The sequence below is a fragment of the Mus caroli genome, unplaced genomic scaffold (assembly GCF_978045245.1).
Source record: "Mus caroli unplaced genomic scaffold, Mus_caroli_1 scaffold_2, whole genome shotgun sequence".
Lineage (NCBI taxonomy): Eukaryota > Metazoa > Chordata > Mammalia > Rodentia > Muridae > Mus > Mus caroli.
Genome location: NW_028227257.1, coordinates 100,499,599 through 100,519,540, shown reverse-complemented (window position 1 = coordinate 100,519,540; position 19,942 = coordinate 100,499,599). Strand labels below are relative to the sequence as shown.

The 19,942-nt window shown below is 39.2% G+C and overlaps 1 protein-coding gene across 3 annotated transcripts in view; it reads left to right on the top strand.

The window, feature by feature from the left end:
* Ppp1r1c (protein phosphatase 1 regulatory inhibitor subunit 1C) overlaps positions 1–18,877 on the top strand; it is a 108,583-nt gene extending 89,706 nt beyond the window's left edge. For all 3 annotated transcript variants that reach the window (XM_021156064.2, XM_021156061.2, XM_085830564.1), the window contains one exon: positions 17,968–18,877. In XM_021156064.2, the coding sequence (XP_021011723.1) occupies positions 17,968–18,056 (89 nt within the window). In that variant the 3' untranslated portion in view covers positions 18,057–18,877. The remainder of the gene's footprint in view (positions 1–17,967) is intronic.
* The last annotated feature ends 1,065 nt before the right edge of the window (positions 18,878–19,942 follow it).

Genomic DNA, 19,942 nt, shown 5'->3' with positions numbered 1-19,942 from the left:
ATTCATAACTTTCAAACCCCTAGCATGTGGCATATTGCAAATATTTGTTGAATTGGAAAGATATGTTAGCTAAGTCTTTAATATCTTTGCATGCATGGTTGAGGGTCTAATAGTTTCTAGACAAGCACTGTACCATTAGACTGTATTCCAGCCTGCTAAAGGGCTTCATTTTTATACAAAACAGAAATAATTAAGATGCAACAAAGAGTGATCAATGTGATACTCCAAATATTCTGAAAGTTATGTATTCAAAATCAAAATCAAAGGTTAGATGTAGAAAGATATAGCTTCACTTAAGGAGTGCCATGGTTTATTTACAATATGAAACATTTTATATCTATAGAGCTGTCATTAAACACTAGAATTAGCCCAAAATTATAGTCTCAACTTGGAAAGTATAATGTGAGATTCTTGTGAAATACTTGACTCACATGATGTATACCCCCAATATTTGAGTTGCAGCCCCCCCAAACATCACCCACGCAGTTTCACCTAAAAGGAAACGGTCTTTACCACAAAGTTCCCACCACTTACTGTTGTAAACTCAAACCTGAGCTGACAGCTGCTTTTCATATTTCAGTACTGTAGTCTCTACTCCACTGTTTCACCCGCTTATGATTCTTGCTTGGCCATGTTAGCTGGTAGTGTACACCACTCAGGATGCAATGGTACTAAGCTTATAAGTAAATTGTGTCCCTGTTCAGAAATAGAGAAGAATAAATAGCATTTCCCCTTACCCACCACAATGAGCTCAGCTGACACTCCTGTAACAAGAGGAATGCAAATAAACTCATTAACAAAAAGTATTCTGTGACCCAGAAGACTTAAGGAAAGAGGAGCCAAAGGTCCAGGGAAAGAGGTTTTAAATAAAGTCTACAGAAAAGAAAAGACATTTGTGGGTGTGGTGTGATTGTAATAAACCAACAGGAACTTACCAGTCTTTATTTGTTCAGATTCCATTTGGTCTCCAGGTCTAGGGCAGTAACCTTTGGGAAGAAAAGTTTTATGACCTACTGCTAGGTAAACTGACTTATCTCTGTAATTAGGTGTGGCTTTATAAAAAAATCCCATTTTTCTGTCTTCAATGGTGTCATCTCTTTTCCTAAATAGTTCAAGGGGCATCCAGCATACATATTTCAATTCTCTTTACCTGACCCTGCTTCCTCTAGATAAAAACATGGCAGTTACTTTGTCATCTCCCCTACAGGGACTGAAGGCTGCCTTATAGGTCTCTTTCTTTTCTTTTATCCTGTCCTCAGTTTCCACATGTGTGTCCATTTTTTAACACAAAGTCCGTTGTATTAGAATCATATACAAAGATTATTCTGAAATTTCAGTGTCTCAACCGTCAGTCCTTTTAGGTTCACTAACCATCAAAGTCCAAGAAATGCTTGCACAAAAGAGATTGGACTCCTGAAGATATGTTCCACTCTGAGGAAGATATGCTGTTGCTAGTTTTTAAAAACACAATTTATGCAAGGGGAATTTTTAAACACAGAATGCAATGGGAAGGGTTGCAATTCAGTTCCTCTCACAAATAGACATTTCTTAAATACTTCTCATTTCTCAGAATAAAACACTTCTAACTTACTATATTCTAACTAATGAGTTTCTCATGTTGATTGGAGGTTTAAAGAGCGTTTTTTTAAAGGAGTTTGCATTTAGAATCATTCAAAAGCTATCTCTCTTTGGAGTGCAATATTAAGAAACCACCCTTGGGGAGTGCACTCATTTCTGCATAGGTACACTCACTATGTAACATTCTGTGTTCTGATGTCAAGCATAGGAAACATAATGATATGAATCCCTCATACACAGAACAAGCAACTTACCCTGCTCTACCACACATATTGGTTCTAAGTGATTTGATGGGGCAATAAAATACACTATTACTAGGACTTAGAGGGGCTGGCTTTACTTTTCTTTTGGAAAGAGTGAGGACTGAAGACATTATTTCTGTTTCTATATATCCTATCCACTGTAACTTGAAACTTATTTGGCCATAGAAAGTAGGCCAGTTGGTTTGGGCTTGAAATGATCTGTTGGTTCTACATTCCTGGATCCCAATGTGTTGAAGGGGCGCTGTGGCTTTCCCCAAAATCACTACCACAAGCTCAGCTTATGTTTCTTTCTCCTCTTTTCTCTTCATATTTTGGGCTGAATTTCTGGCACTAGTGCAGAGGAGCCACACAGAATTTACTGACAAAATCATATTACAAATTGAGATTTGGTATTACATGCTCCTGAGCAAATTCTTAAAGCCCCTGAGACATCTTCCATTTCAAGGTCACTTGTGTCCCAGTGACCGAATAATGAGCTTCCTTCCTCTTTCCTCCTCTCAGGCATTGTTCTGTGTCTGCTTACTCCGTCCCTTCTCTCCTCTTGGGAAAATCATGCCTTTCTTAACATGCATAACACTGCTTAATGTTGTGTTACCATACAGGGTATTCTAGTATTTTTCTCCTAATACCAGATCCCAGTTGCTGGCAGAGTCCCCAGAGCTTCATTATGCAAATGATCAAAATGACTGGCTCCTTGAGAAAAATATAATAGCAGTTGTGGGTCTTTTTTTTTTTTATGTAAGCTTTGCATTGTAGCTAATGACATTAAAACAACCCCTATATTGTAGTATCTATACTTGTGGACATGCAAATCGATTTCCATACATCATGTATATTTTGGGGGACACAGTTACTTCTTAGAGTTTACTGAAGAATGGAAACAGGAAGCAGAGATTCTCATCACCTTTGGAGTTTTTCAAATATGATAGATGTGGCTTCTTCCAGTAATGTGTGATGTGTAATGAAAAGGTACAAGCTGTTTTGTCCTGACACACACCATTGGGACATTGTTATTTGCATCGAAAGTATTCACTTAAAAATAAAGATCTAAAAGTAACAGTGATTACACTAACTTTCCCAAAATAACTTTGTAGGAGAAAAGTTTGATTTTAATAGTCAGTTCATAAACATATGTACTTTGTCTTCCCATGATCCTTGGTGACATATTGTCTACGGGGAAAAAGTCAAAATAAGGAACATTTGCAATTGTGTAATAATCTTGGGAGAGAAATAATTCAAGAGCTGTTGGAATTCCTGAGACCATTTCCATATTTATGGGAAAATAATTCTGAGTATTTGAAATTAGCACTATCCTAGAAAATGTCTATTTTATCCCTAAATGTTAACCAATCTGCAAACAGAGAATATGTGGCCATCTAACTATGATTAAAGACAGTGAGAAGTGTTAAGTTCCTGAACCATTTATGCCCGTCAAGGCCTTTCTTGGCACCTGAGCTAAAGTTCCTGTTATCTGAACCTTTCTTCTGAGGTATGAGAAAGGAGTTCATATTCCTCAGAAAGAAAAGTTGCCAAACGATTTATTAATCATGATATAGGGCAGAGGGAATGGATAAGATCAGTTAAAAATAGCCTGTCACTAGAATGGTATTCTGGCCCAAAGAAAATGGATGGTTCAGCCCCAAGCATTGCATAAGCCAGGCATGGTGGCACATGCCTGTAATATCAATGCTCAGGGTAGAGGCAAGAGGTGAGAAGTTCAAGGTCACCCTCAGCTATATACCAAATTTGATACCAGCCTGGCATGAGACACTGTCTCAAAAAATAAAGTTCCACGGTTTAATTTGTCAGGAGTCAGTGGAGAAGTGTCAAGTGGAGGATTTCAAAAATAAAACATCCATCTCTTAAATAACTTACCATAGCATATTTTTATTGTCAATATGGGGGCTTATTTTATAAGTAAACTTATCCACAGGTAATTTTTTTCTGCTTCAGGTACTAGTGGTGGATCTTGTACTATATCTTCTATGTATGTGAGATGTTATTACAGTAGGTTGGTGCAAAGAAATTTCAGTTTCAGACCATAAATTTTAAATCATTGATGTGCCAGGGTAGGGGGATACCCAGGGGCCCCATACACTCAGAGAAACAGAGGAGAAGAAGGGAAGGAGTGTGGGAGGGGTGGCTGGGAGATGGGCAGTGAGTGGGTTGTAAAGTAAAAACAAAATTCAATTAAAAAAAATAGGTTCAAACATATTTTCATCAATCAAAATAGGAACCATTACAATTGACATGTTTATACCAGTGAAGGAGAAATTTATTTATTCCTATATCATGAAATAAGTCCAGACTGGAGAAACTGTTAGAAAGCACATTCAGCATTCTCCTGGTTCCAAAGGTAGTTTACTTGCAAGAAGTTGTTCTTGATGTCCCAGGGTACAGGGATACCCAGGGGGTGGGGGGTCTCCATCCTCTCAGAGGAAAAAAAGGATGAGGATGGAGGAGGGACTGTGTGAGGGGGAGATCAAGGGGAGGTAGCAGGCAGTGATAGGGATGGAAAGTGAATAAATAAAAAAGAAGAAAGTTGTTCTTGGGCTTGAAAAATGTGTTCATTGGTTGTAAAGTTCGGTCTATTACAGTGAACAAGGCAAAACTTCTTAACCAAATCCATTCAACTTTTGAAGTATTGATTCCATGCCAATGGGTCAGGTGCTGTTTTGAAGAACTGGACTCTTTCTGCTTTCCAATGCCAGACGCTGGTGCTCCAGTTTTGGGTGCATCATATTAACCTTCTGAGCATCCTTCCTGAGGACTCAGAAAACTGTGGTAAATCAAATCAATAACAATGACCATGACATGCCTACCCCACCCCACAACACCCCATCCACATTTTGATATAAGCTTGGCTTTGTAGCTTCTCCTTCATCCAGTCACTGAGAGGCTCCTCACTGGTTATCATATACAGTCAACTATTTGTGGCATGTCACAATCTGATTGAGAAACTGTTTGTTTCATAGACTTAAGAGAGGACAAGAATCCAAAATAATAATTTGTAAAAATTCAGTCAATCCATGAATGGATATTTTGTTTGTTTGTTTGTTTTTGTTTTTGTTTTTTGGTTGGTTGTTTTTCTACCTTTCAAATTTGCTTCAGATACCAAACGAACCATTCTTATTGAGTTCTTTGGTGACTTTTCAGGTAGCTGTTAAGAGGATAAGCTTTGATAATTGCCTGCAGTTGGTCATTGTCAATGTCCAATGGGTAGCCATCACTTTCCTTACCCTCAAAGCTCTCATCCCCTTCACAATACTTACTGGATCACTATGTGAACTAAGGGGTATAGGGGAAAGAGCGGGGAGGGAGGATAGTCCACGTCCAGTCAGAGTTTTTCCTGTGCTCTCGGCAGGCAAATGTGGGAGGGCTGCCAGATGCTTTCCAATTGGCTCCGGGTGGGCATCTAAGCCACTGACCCCACTCTATGGGGGTGGACAAGGGCATCCCCCAATACAAGGGGCCCTGGGGCAACACCCTTGGCTCCGGGGTTATGGGAGAGAGGGCAGAGGGAAAGAGGTTTCTACGCAGGCGAGAGTCCTATGTCTGGTCCTTGACTAGAGCACAGGAAGACCTTCCATTGGGAGATTAGAAATGGCTCATTAGGAGAAAGGCTAACCCATTGTCCAAGTGCAGCGGGCCTTGATGAACAGAGACAGTCTATGGTTTTAGAGTTTTATTGTAAAAAGGCAGGGGGAAAGAGAAAAGGTAGAAAAGAGAGAGAGAAAGACCAGCCATGGCCAAGAGCAGAGAAGGGTGAAAGAGAAAGAAAGAGGAAAGACTAGAGAGTAAGAGAGTGAGAGGAGAGCATGAGGAGAGAGAGTAAGAGAGTGAGGAGAGGATGAGGAGAGATGAGGAGAGAGTAAGAGAGTGAGGTGAGGCCAAGCAGCCCCTCTTATGGTGCTATGTTATCTTTACTGTTGCTAGGTAACTGGGAGGAGTCTAGCCTGAAGGTCAGAAGCTTGGGACATTGTTTACATGACTACTAGCCACACTTCTCCTGTGGAGGTTGTGGGGAGCAGTAACTTCAACAGGAGCCTTGAGTCCAGGAGACATGAGGGAATGCTTACCATGCCATATACGTGAATTATCATCACTCCAGGGTTCAGACCTCAGCTCAACTCGATATCAGAATGTCTGTGTATAGCCCAATGCCCCACAGACTACCACCACACTGTACACTGTTCACAACCAAACAAGTGGTTGATGTTGGAAGTTATCTCTACTGCTTTATGACCTATTTTTTATTCAAATAAGAAAATTTTTGAAATTTGTTTTTTAACAGAATCTCAATAGTAGAAAATAAATATAAAAAAGTCATTAGCAAAAAGGTAAAATATGCACAATAAGCGATGCCTACATAGACTCATTTGTTAAGAATTAATTCCAATATCAAACAAGTTTCAGTAATTCCAAAACCATCATTATTTTTGCCCAAGCTGATACTTTACTTTTTGTCACAAGTTAAAGGTTTAGATGCAACTTGTTGGATATTTCTGAGATAAAATGCAACAATTTCTTTCTCTGTTTTTTTAATCATAAAGTTTTATTCAAAGTTGGAGATAAAGAAGAAACATAAAATATTCCATAGGCTAGAGGGATATTTTAGCTGATAAACAGTTTACTACATAAGAATGAAGACCTGAATTCAGGTAAATTTAAAAAGAAAATGTTTGATTATAATGGCATGCGGTTATCATCCCAGTTTGGAGATGCAGACATGTGGGTCTCTGGGGCTTGGAGGCAAGGCAGCAAAAACCAAATAAGAGACCTCCAGGCCAAGTGAGAGACTTGTCTCAAAGTCAAGGTATATGCCTCCTCAGGTATGATGGAGAAGTTGCCCTGTGACTCTCCTTGTAGACACAGATACACACACACACACACACACACAGAGAGAGAGAGAGAGAGAGAGAGAGAGAGAGAGAGAGAGAGAGAGAGAGAGAGACAAAGAGAGAGACAGACAGACAGACACACACACACAGAGACAGACAGACAGACACACACACACACAGAGACAGACAGACACACACACACAGAGACAGACAGACAGACACACAGAGAGAGACAGACAGACAGACAGACAGACACAGAGAGAGAGAGAGAGAGAGAGAGAGACAGACAGACAGACACACACACAGAGAGAGAGAGACAGACAGACAGACAGACAGACACACACACACACACACAAACTCTCTTTCCTTGTCCCTTTCCACCACCTCAAAAGCAGACTCTAATGAAGATAGAAACTAAGGAAAAAGGATTTGTCCGGATGCTTTGGGTTTCACATGTCAAATGCCTAACAAAATTAGTTTAGGCCAAAGTGAAATGTATTGAAAATTAGAAATTAGGTTTTTTTTTATGTTATTAAAAGAAATCAAATTGGAGGAAAACGAGGCAGCTGAGCCTCAGCAAACCCAGTCAAAGCCTGCCCCTCTCTCTCTCTTGCCTTTGCTTTGCCAGTTTTATCTTCATCACTAGTCCTTGGCTGTCTCCTTAAATCAAAAACAAATGACATCTTCCCCTTATCACTCAAATAGTGTGTCATGGTGAACTGTTTCAGCAAGGTCACGGAGAAAGACAGTAACTCACCCAATGGCTACCTCATTCAGACAGGCAGAAGATGTTGATACACCTGTTGGTGAGCCACTGGGGATTGACTCTGTGCATGTTTAGCAAGCACTCTAGTGACTTTATTACATCCCCAATTCCTCACAGCCTCCTATGGTATGATGATGAGCCTTTAACTGCAGTGCTTAGGAGGTAGGAACAGGTGAAGATCAAAGTTCAAAGTTATTATCCACAGTGTAGCAAAATAAGAATCAATTTCCAAATTAAGGCAAATAAATTAGGTTCATAATAGGTCTGAGAGATTATTTACAATGACCAGGATCATTGGGCATGATAACTGACAGGCTTGTTTGAAGTGAACTCTCCTCTGACTAGGGTTTCAATGAGCTTCTTCCTGGGCTTTGAAAAAGCACCAATATTCTCAAAACAGTATGAGATTTTCCTAAAACACTTTTTTTTGTGTGTGTGATGATAAACCTTTATCAACAGTGCAACATATTTATAGTGAAAGTGATATAGAAGTACTTTGCAATTCAAAAATTTATATTTTAAAACTACAAGTTTATTAGTATAATTCTTGTGAGGTTGAGGAATGGTTCTAATTTTGTTATTAGAAAAACCCCTGCTGTATATGTCAGTCCATATCTATCATTCAGCACTTGAGAAGTTCAAGAGTTCAGGTCATCATTTTCTATGTAGCAAGTTGGAGACCAGCCTGGGCTACATGAGACTCTGTGTCAAAAGATCTAAATGAATGAATGAATAATAAAAAGTCAATCCCAAATAAATGATACCAGTATTGGAAAAGCAAGTAGATGGGATATGTGAACACTTTCTTTCTAGTTACTACCATTAAGTAACAGAAAATTATCTTTTAAGCAGAGACTATATCAATTTTTACCTCCATATGATCAATGTAAATTGATTTCTTATATTCCCTATAGAACTTGAGTAATAAATGCTTCTCTGTATCAGATGTACTTAGATTTTACAAAAGAAAAAAAAATAAAGGCACTAGTCATGGGAGCTGGTTAAAAATCTGTCTGAAAGGCGGGGAGCATGGTTTTATGTATGGAACAGACCAAGGTAGGGCAGCAAACCACAGAGGGAAATAGGTCAGGGAGCCCTGCGGCGAGAACAGTGACGTTCTGTCATTGAGGGGAACAGCCAGAGAGCAAGTCTGCCTGGGAACAACTATAAATCTGGCAGGAGAGACGGGTCAGCCAAGCAGCTGCCTGACCTGTGTATGCACGGGTCAGACAGAGGACCGAAAGCAGAACAGTCTGCTCATTCAGGAGTTTTCTGGGGGTCAGCAGGCTGGGGAATGAGAGATCCATTGAGTTGAGGCAGCCACAGAGAGAGAGGGAAAATAGCCTTGGGGTACAGAGAGAACTGGGAAGATATTGAGACGAATTCACCAGGGTTCACTTTCCAATGAAAGAGTTTTAAGTAGTGGAAGAATTGTGGAGGTGATCAGAACACTTACATACATTTACATCACTTCCCTGGAAAAAGCCATATATTAAATGAGATTAATTGTGTTTAGTGATCAAAGAAATAATAAATACAGAGAATGCATTCTCTCTCTCTTTCTCTCTCTCCTCCCCCTCTCTTTTTTTCAATTTTTTATTAGATATTTTCTTCATTTACATTTCAAATGCTATCCCAAAAGTCCCCTATACCCTTCCCCTGCCCTGCTCCCCTACCCACTCACTCCCACTTCTTGGCCCTGGTGTTCCCCTGTACTGGGGCATATAAAGTTTGCAAGACCAAGGGGCCTCTCTTCCCAATGGTGGCTGACTAGGCCATCTTCTGATACATATGCAGCTAGAGACACGAGCTCTGGGGGTACTGGGTTGCAGACCCCTTCAGCTCCTTGGGTACTTTCTCTAGCTCCTCCATCGGGGGCCCTGTGTTCCATCCAATAGCTGACTGTGAGCATCCACTTCTGTGTTTGCCAGGCACTGGCATAGCCTCACAAGAGACAGCTATATCAGGGTCCTTTCAGCAAAATCTTGCTGGCATGTGTAATAGTGTCTGCATTTGGTGGCTGATTATGGGATGGATCCCTGGGTGGGGCAGTCTCTGGATGGTTCATCCTTTCGTCTCAGCTCCAAACTTTGTCTCCGTAACTCCTTCCATGGGTATTTTGCTCCCCATTCTAAGGAGGAATGAAGTATCCACGCGATGGTCTTCCTTTTTTTTTGATTTTCTTGTGTTTTGCAAATTGTATCTTGGGTATTCTAAGTTTCTGGGCTTATCCCAGAATAAATGGCTATCCATTTATCAGTGAGTGCACCCTCTCTTTTTGAAAGATTCCTTGTCACTAGTAGAAGTCCAGATAATCTTTGGATTCGTGGTGTAAGATCATGTGTCAGCCTAAGAAGAATAAGCTAAATACAGATTGAACTAGCCATCATTTTCTATATGCTAAAAATTATTAGTTGCACAAGATTGAATTGATTGGAAAGAAGTTTACCCACTGCGGGGGGTGGGGGTGGGGTAAACACTGCATTTAAATCTATCCATACTTAAAATATGAAAGAGTTTCGATGATTATAAAGTTAAAGCCAGTCATTTCATCAGTTAAAGCACTTTGGATGTGAATGGGCCTCAGCCCTTCGCCTAGACTCAATTGATGAGCTGGTGAATAAGCTTGCATTGGTTCTGATTCCATTGTACTAACATTCTGAGGGAGCGAGTGTGTTCCACAGGTTCCCAAACAAGGACATATGATAGACAGAAACAGATGCTGGGGGAGAGAGTGGTGTAGGAAGTATGTAGGTACTTGTGGTCATAACTAAGCACTAGGGAAACCAGGAATATTAAATACACAGGGTTGTCTCTTCAAAGGGAGATGTGTATAACCTGTTTTCTGCTTAGAAAGTGGCAGTGAATGCAATTAATGACTTAATTAATTGACCCAGTGACCTTTGCTGAGACCACCCTGGATCCTTCCCCTTCTTGAGCTTATTTGTCTTCATCAATCTATAGAAACTATGTTTATGGAAAATGTTACTTGTACTTTACAAAGAGTTTTGATGTAGTCATTCATGTCTTAAGCTTTGTTGTGTACAAAGGATTGAACTATAACCAGGATTTCTTTTTCAACAAATTGTGTGTACTTAAATATGTTGAAAATAAACTACTCAAAGTCTGAAGCAACACTGGCTACTGAGTCCTGTTGAGCCAAACTACCTTCTTGCCTCCTGCAGACCATTTCTCTGATGACTGTGGTGATCTGAAAGACCCCTACAGTGCAAACCACGCTTTAGATGAAATGTTAGGGAGGTCGCTATGAAATGATGAACTCATTACTTTAATGAGATGAAGGAACACACCTTAGAGGTTCCTCAGAGGAAAGAGAATTCAGAGGGGATGGCACAGGATTACATGACTGGAGAAGATTTATGTGTGAAATGTCAAAGGGTCTTACCAAGTTTGTGGAGGTGGGGAGATGTGTTAGGAGACAGAGCCAAATTATAAAGATTCTTCAAGTTTCTGATAAATATGACTCTAAGTCTCAAAATAGTGAGAATTCATCAAAAGTTTTCACCAACACGAATTATCTTTTCATACTACAATAATATAAAACAAAAATGATAATTGGAGCAATTTTCAAAAATTAACAAACACATGGAAATTAAATTACTTTTAAACAACCTATGGGTCCAAGTGGAAATTAAAACTAAATCTAACTGTATGTTGAAGAAAATAAAATTGGAAACATATATACTAAACTGTTGGAATTCAGAAATATAATTATAAAAGGGAAATTTATAAGCATAAAAGCCTGCTTTAAGGAAAAGGAAAGTTCAAATAGATAGACCAACTTCACACTTCAAACAACTAGAAAAAAAAACCTAAATCCAAAGCAAGCAAAATAAAGGAAACAATAAAGATCAAAGCAGAAACAAATGCAATTGAGACTCTACACACAGCAGTCAAGATCCAAAGAATAAACTGTTGGGTTTTGAGATGATAAATCGACAAATCTTTATATTACTTCAGATTTAAAACTATAGGACTGACACAGATAAAATTATAAATGGAAAAGGAGATGTTACCAATCGTACTGTTGAAATACACCAGATAAAAAATAGAAGAGTTATGTCAACAGATTGTATGATCAAGAAAAGAAGAATACATACCTAGAAATACATACCTTGCCAAGGCTGAATTGTAAAAAGATGGGAGATAAGGTGAAAGTCAAAAGACTGAGTTAGGAACAAATAGCCTCACATTAATGAGAAACCTTCATGCAAGGCTAAAGCTCTGTGCTCACAAGGAAATCCCGAGTTACCCACACAAGAAAGAGACTCTCAAACCTTTGCCTCACAGCACACGATTCTTTTCCAATTTAATTTTATGTTTTACTTAATCATATTACCTTCCATTCACTGCCCTCTCTCGGTCATCACTTCCCACAATCCTTCCCTTACCCACTCCCTTCCCTTTCTCCTCTGAGCAGGTGGGCCCCCCTGGGTATCCCCCACTCCCATTCTGGCACTTCAACTCTCTGTAAGGCTACATACTTCCTCTCCCATTGAGGCCAGACAAGGAAGCCCAGCTAGAACACATCCCACAGACAGGCAATAGCTTTTGGGGGTAGCCCCCACTCCAGTTGTTTGGAACCCATATGAAGACCAAACTGCACATCTGCTACATATGTGTGGGGTGGCCTAGGCTTAGCCTGTGTTTATTCTTTGGTTGGTGGTATAGACTCTGAAAGCCCTAAGGATCTAGGTTAGTTGACTCTGTTGGTCTTCCTGTGGAGTACCTAAGCCCTTTGGGACACACAATTTTTTCTCCCATTTTTCAATAAGAGTCCCCAGGCTCCATCCATGTTTGGCTGTGAGTGTCTGTATCTGAGTCAGTTGCTGGGTGGAGGCTCTTAGAGGAAAACATGCTCCTATCTGCAAGCATCACTAAGAGTGTCAGGGATTGATGCTTTTTGGTGCTTGCCCATGGCAGGTTTGGCCAGTTATTGGTTGGCCATTCCCTTAGTTTCTGCTCCATCTCCTGAACTGGCATTTCTTGAAGACAGGATAAATTTTGAGTTGAAAGATTTGCGGTGGGTTAGTCTCTCTATTGGGTCTCCTGTCTGGCTACAGGAGGTAGCCTCTTCAGGTTCCATATTCCTAATGTTGTGAGTCACAGCTTTACCTAGTCCAATGGCTTTGGTAAAGAAAAGGGTAAAATATGCATAAATATATACATATGTTTTCCCCTCTATGATGTGGAAAACCATATTCCACATATACTCTGCTAAGAAGTGATGGAGAGTTCAGTGAAATAGCCGTACATTGCCCTGATGTTTGCAGTGCTGAGTGCTCATTGTACTAGAGTGGAGGCTGACTATGTTGCCTTCATTGTATTAGAGCAGGGGTTGACTATGTCTCCCACACCAGGTTCACTTCAAATAAAGTATGATGGTACAGATTTGCGGTGAGTCTAAGGCTCTTTTTTATTGGAACAATATCAGCATGTCACTTGATCTCTGTGACTTCAGTATATTAATATATTGCTGCTCATTATAAGTGAATGGTAAGAGTATTAAACAAAATGCAGTATATATGAAAACATTTTAGGAAATGCAAAACACATGTCATAAATGCAAAACAAATGCAAAACCAAGAGATGAAAGGCCTTTGCTAAGAGGCTGCTCTGAGTGCCCCATTAGAGGTTAAATAGACTCTATCTAACATTGCATTTTAAATAAGCTGCACCATTAGTAAGTGGCCTTGTTAAGACCACAGAAATCATTCCTTTGTACATGGCACGGTTTCAGAAAACTAAGGCTTGCTCAATATATTTTGCAAATGGTGTTTGTACAAACACCAGGCTTGCTATTAACCAGCTTATTACTCTATACATGGCTGTCTCAATTGCTATTCCTCAAGTTGGAGCATGGTGTTGCTCATCAGCATGGCTTATTCTACTCATCTGTAGTAATTTTCCACTAAATTAAATCATCACCCCAAAGCCCACATCCTATCTGATCTCTAATTTTGTATAGTTCTCAAATGGGGCTTATTCTATTTAAATCAAACTGCTTAGTTCTGTCTCTGAAGATTAATTGAGCACATTTTTTCACGTCTAGAGTCCAGTCCAGAGTTTTGGATACAACAGAGAGAAAGATTCTTCTATTCTTATAACTGGATCACTATTTGTAACATGGTTATGTTTAAAGAGTGTCTACAAGTTAGGTTAAATTCAACATTTTTTTTTCTTTTGACTACAGATTCCACTAAAACCAAGTTTATGGGAAAGGATGCATTGAAATCTACTTTACACAGTTGTTTGATGATGCAAAGAGCATTTTGAACTTGAGTTAGTGTGTTTTCTTCATGGTTCTAAATTTGTAAAAGTTAATTGATAGTATAATAACACTCTAGTTACCCAGACAAAGAGCCCCCTCCAGTAGGAGCAAAGGGCTAAAGTTTGTGCCGTAGTTCATCCAATGTTTTCTTGGTGAAACTATCTAGGAAATTTCACTGCTTTTTTAAACCAGAGGGATTTGACTGGTTGGCATTCATATTAATAATCAGAGACCTTGTCAAGATCTGTTGAAAACTATGGTGCTTTTTTTTGAAAAGGCATAATATAATTTTTAAAATTAGACTTTTAAATGGAGCTGTGTGCTCCAAAACATACTTAAAGATTCCCTAGAGGAGTTTAGAATAATTGCTAAGACCTAAAAGAATGTGCTTTTACCAAAAACCAAACCAAACCAAACCAAACCAAACCAAACCACCAGAAACAACAAAAAATAACCAACCAACAAACCAAACAAACAAAAAGACCCAAAACAAACACCCTTTAATTTCACATTTATCCAGTGCACTTGTGAATTTATTTTTAAAATGTGTGTGTGAGCTAAGCATGATGGCTCTAGCCTGCAATCCTGGCATTATTCAGGAAGCCATGGTAGAATATTCCCATGACTTCAAATTTCACTTGGGCTACATAATGAGGCCAGACTACATACAGTGTAAGACCCTGGCTCAAAAACCAAAATCAAAACAAACAAAATCACAGATATATCTTGCTAAACAAACAAGATTTGGGAGCTAACTTCCCTCTACTGAACATAACCCACTCCTTACCTCATTGTCAGCCCTTGACCCTATTTCTTCCTATAGGTGCTATATAGATTTGCTTTGACTTTCCTCCAGTATTTTAGAAATTTAGAATCTTTGTTATCATCTCTTGATTTTCTGGATCCTGAACTTTCTGTTTCCATGTATAGATTCTATGGGAGAGTTCTTTTGATATATCCAGTCTGCAGGCAGGAGACCAAGGCTCTTTCCTAAACTGTGGACTCTGTCATTGGGAACACCCCTATAAAGCTACATTCTCTGCTCCCAGTAACACATGCTTCTATAGTCCTATAGTGCCATGTGGAAATGAGTCATCTAACTAGTCAGTCAAAATGGCCCCATAATTTTTTTTGAGGCATCATCATGCTGTGTGTCCTTAGCTAGCCTAGAATTCATTATTTAGACCAAAGTGAGCATAAACTAGGTCAGTTCTCCTGTCTCTGCCTATCAAACAACCTGCTTTATAGAGGTAACAGGGATCCCATGCACATGTGCTCTGTCTGTGGGCATTGGTTCTTTGTTTCTATTTTGATACAGTCTACTTGGTTTGCCTTCAACTCTATTTTCTTCATATTTTCACAGATGCATGCTATAGAGCCTCTTGTTAGGTATGAGCCCTTTTCTGTGTGTTCATGTCACTGTGGGAAAGGCACCTCTGTTGGGCTTTCTGAGGTTCCTTGTCTCCTACTTGTGTTCAGGCATGACTGAGTCTACACTAACCAAAATGTGAGCCATCATAGCCCGTGAAGGGAAGAGCCTTCCTCATGTAACCTGTCAGCATCAATGCCTCCTGAATAGTTTATGCTCTATCTAGGTGGTTGTGCAAATATTGAATGAGTACTTAAAGAATATTGAAACACAAATCATGCATGAAAGCTGTGTGGAAAAAGATATTATGAGATATCCACTAGCAGACTGTACATATTAACTTCAACATCACTGGGCCTATAACCAAATGAATATTGCTGATGGGTAACAGGAGAATAGTGGTTCGAAGAGGTTTCAAGACAGAAATTAATCAACTATACATCCTTCAACTGAGAGAAGGCATTAAGGCAAACTGTGCAGAAATAAAAATTATTTGTGGAATGTATTCCACAGACACTCTCTGTGGTGTCATGTACCCAGCTCTGCCTCCTCAAAGCTTTTCTTGAGGGAACATTTCGTTTCAAAGTGGGTTTATTTCAGAAAAAGTATGTCCCATATACATTTATGGTCATTGTTGTTATAAAAAGCAAATACAGTGCAAATCAGGATAAGCGGACAGACCTGTACTCAAAGGTGGGAGTGACTGGCTAATGGTTAAGTGTGTTGGCATCTTGCTTTCTAGAGTTTTCTCATTTCCCCATATTAATATCAATTAGGTCACTAATATGCATTTAAATTATCAAACACTGTTTCATTACCTTGTAGATGAATGGAACAAGTGCTGGAGTCAGTTGTACTTTACCAAATTTAGGGAGCAAGGGTCAACTTCTGCTCAGGAAACTGAGTGTGGGGTGGTCGTAGCACCTGAAACCCAACACCCAACAACTTTAAAGGGACCTTGAAAGACTCTGCACCAGGTTCACACCTCGGCATCTCAGAGAAGTTAAAATTCAGCTGACAATGGAACCTTGACAATGGAACTCTGAGGTCTATATAGCCAGCACACACAGAAGGCTGTGTTAGAACTCTTCTGAGCACCAACCAACCTTACAGTTCAGAGCAGACACTCATGTTTTCAAAATCTCAACGGTGCCACTGGTAGAGATCTTTCCATCACAGACTTCTAAGGCTTTAAGCTCTGTGTGCAAAACTCCAGCAGAGTGCCTGGTTGACCCCAATGAATTTACTCTCAGCAGTTAGACCTCTATCCATGTAGCTTAGTGTAGTGAGGTAATTTTCAGTTTCTAATAATAATTTTCTCTCTACAGTCCCATGTTAATAGGAATTGGGAGTGTTCTGTATATGCACATTAAAGTATTAGACATTATTATACCTGATCATTGGTCATGTTTTTTTGCAAGATAACACCCCAAGTCCAGATATTTCTTGCCAAATTGTGCACTGAGCCTGGTGGCAGCAGTGCACAAGAATTCACATACCTCTTGAGTCTTGGTTTTACATAAAACATGAGTCATATCTCGCTTTTAATTTTCAGTTTTAACTAGAATATTCCTCATAATTCTTAAAAATGTTCAGAAAACAATTGTCAAAAACATAAAAATGTATGAAAACTGTCACATGTGCAGATATCAGCTTGTCTTAACAGATTATAGTCAAGAGGACTTGAAGACAATTCTGCTGATTAAATGTGGATCTTGATTTGTAATAAAAAAGAAATCTGAAGTTCAATTATTGTGAAATGGGCAGGGCATGTACTAAAATGTTTCTTCATTAATTCAATCAGTTAGATTAATTGTTAATGAACAGGTCAGCATCCAGCCTGTTGTTCTAAAGTAAGTTACATAGTCTCTGCCATCGATGAATTTTGTCTAATGAAAAAAAGTGTAAACAAAATTCTATAAGGTAATTGATGCAGAAAGGATTAAGTGTAGCAGGTGGATCTGAGAGACAGCTTCCTAACTCTATGCAGGGAGTTGTGATCTCCTTCAGGAGAGAAGAACTGTCATCTGATGGGTGAGTGGAAGAGAGTAAGAGTGGGAGGAGGAGGAGGAGAAGGAGGAGGAGGAAGAGGAGGAGGAGGAGGAGGAGGAGGAGGAGGAGGAGAATGGTTTTTGGCTTTGAGAACAGGAGGAGAAAAGCTTAGGAGCTTAAGTGAGCAAGGAGTGGTCAGAGGATAGTTAGAGCAGAAATTACTTAGAAAGGTGGGAAGAAAATCCAGTGAGAAATGAGGCTCACCAGGCAGGGAGAGGCCAGATCATCCAAGCAGAGGGAATAAGCAAAGTTATGTGTCCATGCTCTTCCACTCCGCAGCCTAGTTATTGAAGAATTTTGAACAAAAGGGTCCCATAATCCAGTAGGTATGATATGAATTTTTAAAAAGGCTAAGAATATTATGGTTGTTGCCTTTTTGTTTATACATTACAAAAATGGCAAACATCCCTGTGGTATTGACTTTGTAAGGACCTCCTTGTAATTGAGTTCAGTGATAGCAAAAGCATTATTTTCATTGAATGATCCCTGAATGATACATCAGAATTATAATAACAGGGCCTTAATAGACTGTGATATAATCCTTGAAGGAGAAGATGAAGTTATGAAAAACACTCTGTCTCTAATGGAAATTTGTCTGGGTGTCCTCAGTGAATGAAATGGTTTATGTAGGATACATCGGTGAGATTCTTGGAGAAACACACACACACACACACACACACACACACACACACACACACACATAAGTTTTCCACTCCACATTTTTATTAGCTCTTTCAGCAAAGCAGTGGATGGATGTGCCAGAAATAAAATTCATTTGAATTTTGCACAATTTTTTATAATTTCAGGCGTTAAGCATCTGAAAGACCAGAATGGATCAGCGTTCCCGGAAGAAGAAGAAAGTGCAAGTGAAAGAGAAGAGAAGCGGAACCATTAATTACCCATCGGTAGCAAGAGGGCTACTTGGAAATATCTGGACTATACACTCTTCTGAATATCCATTGGTACTCCAAAGCTCCACCTCCAGCATCGTCTTCTGTCTCATCCCCCACCCCCACAGCAGTATGATCCCCATGGAAGCCCCCTTGACTGAACTGTGAAACCGAGTGCAGATTGTTGTGTACCACTTGCAGTAAAGAATAGGCTCTTACTTTATCCCAACTTTTCTTTTCAACACATCACACCTAGGAATCTGCTGCCACATGAATGTTCTCACTTTGATACTGCCAAAGCTTAATTCCCCTTGGCCTATGACATGATTTACATTCTAAGGTCAAATGTAGAGAGCATTACAAAATAAATAGCAAATGTGCGTGGGACGAGTGTGAGTGAGGATTAATGGGAGATGGGCATCTCCGGAGGCTCCTAAGTAATAACTGCACTTAGCAAGCTTCTGTGTCCTACATCAGACCCGAGTTTACTTCAAGGAGACAGTGATAGGCAGACATCTGCTGTCTTGCTTCAAAACACCACATCAGATATAACATGATTTCCATCCAGCAGTTACTTAAACAAATGTCCCTTTATTTTCTAAGCCATTCAATGTTGGCTTCTCAACATCATCTAGTTATTGGAAAGGAAATGCTAAATTTGTAACTAAACATAGCCAATCTCTTCTACTTTTTCTTCATTATTATTTTTTTAACTATTTAAAACGAAGCCATCTATATTGTATCACTTTTGTTTGTCTGGGTTTTTCATTGTTTCTTTCTGTTTTATTGGTGCTAGAGAATGAACCCAGGGCTTTGTATATGCAGATGTTCCTCAGTCTTATTGCAGTTTAATATATCCTGACTGCTTTATTCTTCTTCTCTGTGATAGAATAAAAAGAAATATCTCGCAAACTCAGCCATAGACTCACCCATTAATTCGGCAACTACTTTTTGTGGAGTTAAAAAAAAATCGCTGTTATTTGGAGATTAGTATTACAACATTCCATATTTCCCTTTCTCAGTAAACCTTTCTACACACCACCCCTCAGGCCTTTTCAAAGTTGTCGCCTCTCTTTTCATTAACTGTTGTAACACACATATCAAAAACGATTTTAAATGATTTTTTCCTAGGAAATTACTCTTTTGGAAGCCATAGAGATAAAGGAAAGCTTGTTTTCTCTCTGGAGATAGGGCTACAGCAAGGTTTTGTATGACAGTGGGTATTTGTCAGTATGACTTTAACTCAGATTTCTGGCCATTGGGTAATTTTAATTATTCATGATATAGGAAAGCACAATTTAGTGGAGATAGATAGTTTCGTTTCTACACTGTTGGTTTTAATGAGATTCAAATATTTCATGAATGTAAAGAAATATCCATCCAAAGCCATTAAAGCAAGGGGTTGGTGATAGGTCAGTGGGTAAGAACACCTGTCACCAACTCATAGGTTAGTAGATCCCTGAAACTCACAGGCCGGAGGAAAGAACCAATTGTTTCTTACTTCATGAGATGTATTGTATGCCTCTCACTTTTACCACACACCTTAGAATGTGGGACACACACACACACACACACTAAATAATCATAAAAAAACACTAAGAGAAAATTAAGAAGGGGAGGAAAAATTAAAATGTGAAATTTACTATAAAATCTTAAAGTGCAAATCCAAAAGAATAAGATTTTATATTTAAAATGTTATAATGTAGCAAGTAAGAGTTTATGTGAAATTATTAACAAATACAGTAGAAATGAGTTTCATTTTCATTTCTGACTCAGTGAGAAGCATCCCAAGACTGGATGTTATTGCCCTGTGTCTATCCTGTCCTCTATCTGTCTTCCTCTTCCTCCTCTTCTTCCTCCTTGTCTCCTCTTTCTCTCTTCTCTCTATGTT